Genomic DNA, 1,599 nt, shown 5'->3' on the forward strand with positions numbered 1-1,599 from the left:
TAGCTGTGTGTTCATGTGCTACAGCCACCCTAGATGAAGAGACATGTTTCGCCCAGGATAGTATTACATCCCCTCCGCCGTTCTGTGCAGCTACGGTAACATTCTACCTATTTGTCCTCTTAAACCCCTCTGTGTTTGTATATGTATGTCCATGCGCCTACAGCCATCCTAGATGAGGAAGCGCGGTTGCCCAAGGGTAGCAATACATCCTTCTTGACAAAACTAGAGACCCAGCATAAGACGAAGGAGCACTTCGAGGTGCCGCGCTTTGGCAACGGAGACGCCTTTATAATCAAGCACTTCACATGCAAAGTAGAGTACGCCATCGATGGGTTTCTGGAGAAGAATAAGGATGCTGTTAGCGAACAATTGGTACGTATGTATATATTATGTATGTATGTATGTATGTATGTTATGTTTGTATGTATTATATATGTATGTATGTATGTTTGTATATATTATGTATGTATGAATATATGTATGTATGATGTTTGTGTATGTCCGGGTTTATGTGTGTGTGTGTGTGTTTCTGTACCTCTGTTATGTTGGTGCGTCTAAGGGTTTGTGTACGAAGCGGTTATGTATGAAACTAGGAATGGGTTGTATTGGCAAAGGGAGATGTCTTAGTTGTCGATCATTTCACATATAAAGCAGAGTAAGCTATTAATAAGTTCCTGAAGAAGAACAAAGATGAACTGGTATATACCTATGATATTCACGTATGTCTGGGTATGTGTTTGCGTCTTTGTTTCTCTTTCCACCTGTTGGTGTATACAAGTTTTCGTATATGTATAAGTACTTCAATCTATGCACTTCATCGGAAGTCGACCTACCGGCCACAATTCATCTCAACCTGGTGTCCGTTAACGACCCAAAACCAAAACAAAGCTTCTACCCGAGTCAGAATCTCTTAGAAAAATATGCGTATAACAAATTAAATACGAATGTGGCTATGTAACAAACTTCAATACTCGTTTTTTTGTGAGTGTGTGTTTCCAAGTTTCAAGCTTAGCAACGTGCCAACGGAATCTTTTTCTCTCTCTCTCTCTCTTGACATCTCATGCCGTTGTTGTATGGTATAATCCCTCGACCGATATCTCATCGTTCATCTATAATCTACTTCTGTCTGGGCTTCAGGAAAGTTAACGATAACATTTGTTGACTTTTCACGTACCCATATATCAGAATAAATCCCTAAACCGTAAACCGTAAACCCTATTGTCTACTTCAGTCTGGGCTTCTGGAGGCGTCGACGATACCGTTTGTAGCCCAGTTATTCCCTGCGAAGAAAGCCACCAAAGAGACTGCCAGTGCTGCGGGAGCGAAGAAGCACACGGCATCCACGGTCGCCTCTAAGTTTAAGGCATCTCTCGGTAACCTTATGGCCACTATCACAGCCACCGCTCCTCACTACTGCCGTTGTATCAAACCAAATCAGGCCAAGGCGGTAAGTGCTACGGCAATGCTAAGTAGATATATATATATGTGTGTGTGTGTGTGTATGTTCGTACATGCATGTATATGTATGTATATGTCTGTATATGTATGTATGTGTGTATGTATGTATGTATGTATATATATGTATGTATATGTATATGA

The 1,599-nt window shown here is 41.1% G+C and overlaps 1 protein-coding gene across 1 annotated transcript in view; it reads left to right on the forward strand.

Moving 5' to 3' along the window:
• Window positions 1–141: 141 nt before the first annotated feature.
• SARC_12941 (hypothetical protein) overlaps window positions 142–1,599 on the forward strand; it is a gene marked incomplete at both ends in the record, with an annotated part of 3,142 nt that continues 1,684 nt past the window's right edge. Inside the window, 2 exons of the mRNA XM_014292943.1 lie at window positions 142–372; window positions 1,232–1,447. Coding sequence (XP_014148418.1) covers window positions 142–372; window positions 1,232–1,447 — 447 coding nt within the window. The remainder of the gene's footprint in view (window positions 373–1,231; window positions 1,448–1,599) is intronic.

This window comes from Sphaeroforma arctica (assembly GCF_001186125.1).
Source record: "Sphaeroforma arctica JP610 unplaced genomic scaffold supercont1.2738, whole genome shotgun sequence".
NCBI classification, from domain to species: domain Eukaryota; class Ichthyosporea; order Ichthyophonida; genus Sphaeroforma; species Sphaeroforma arctica.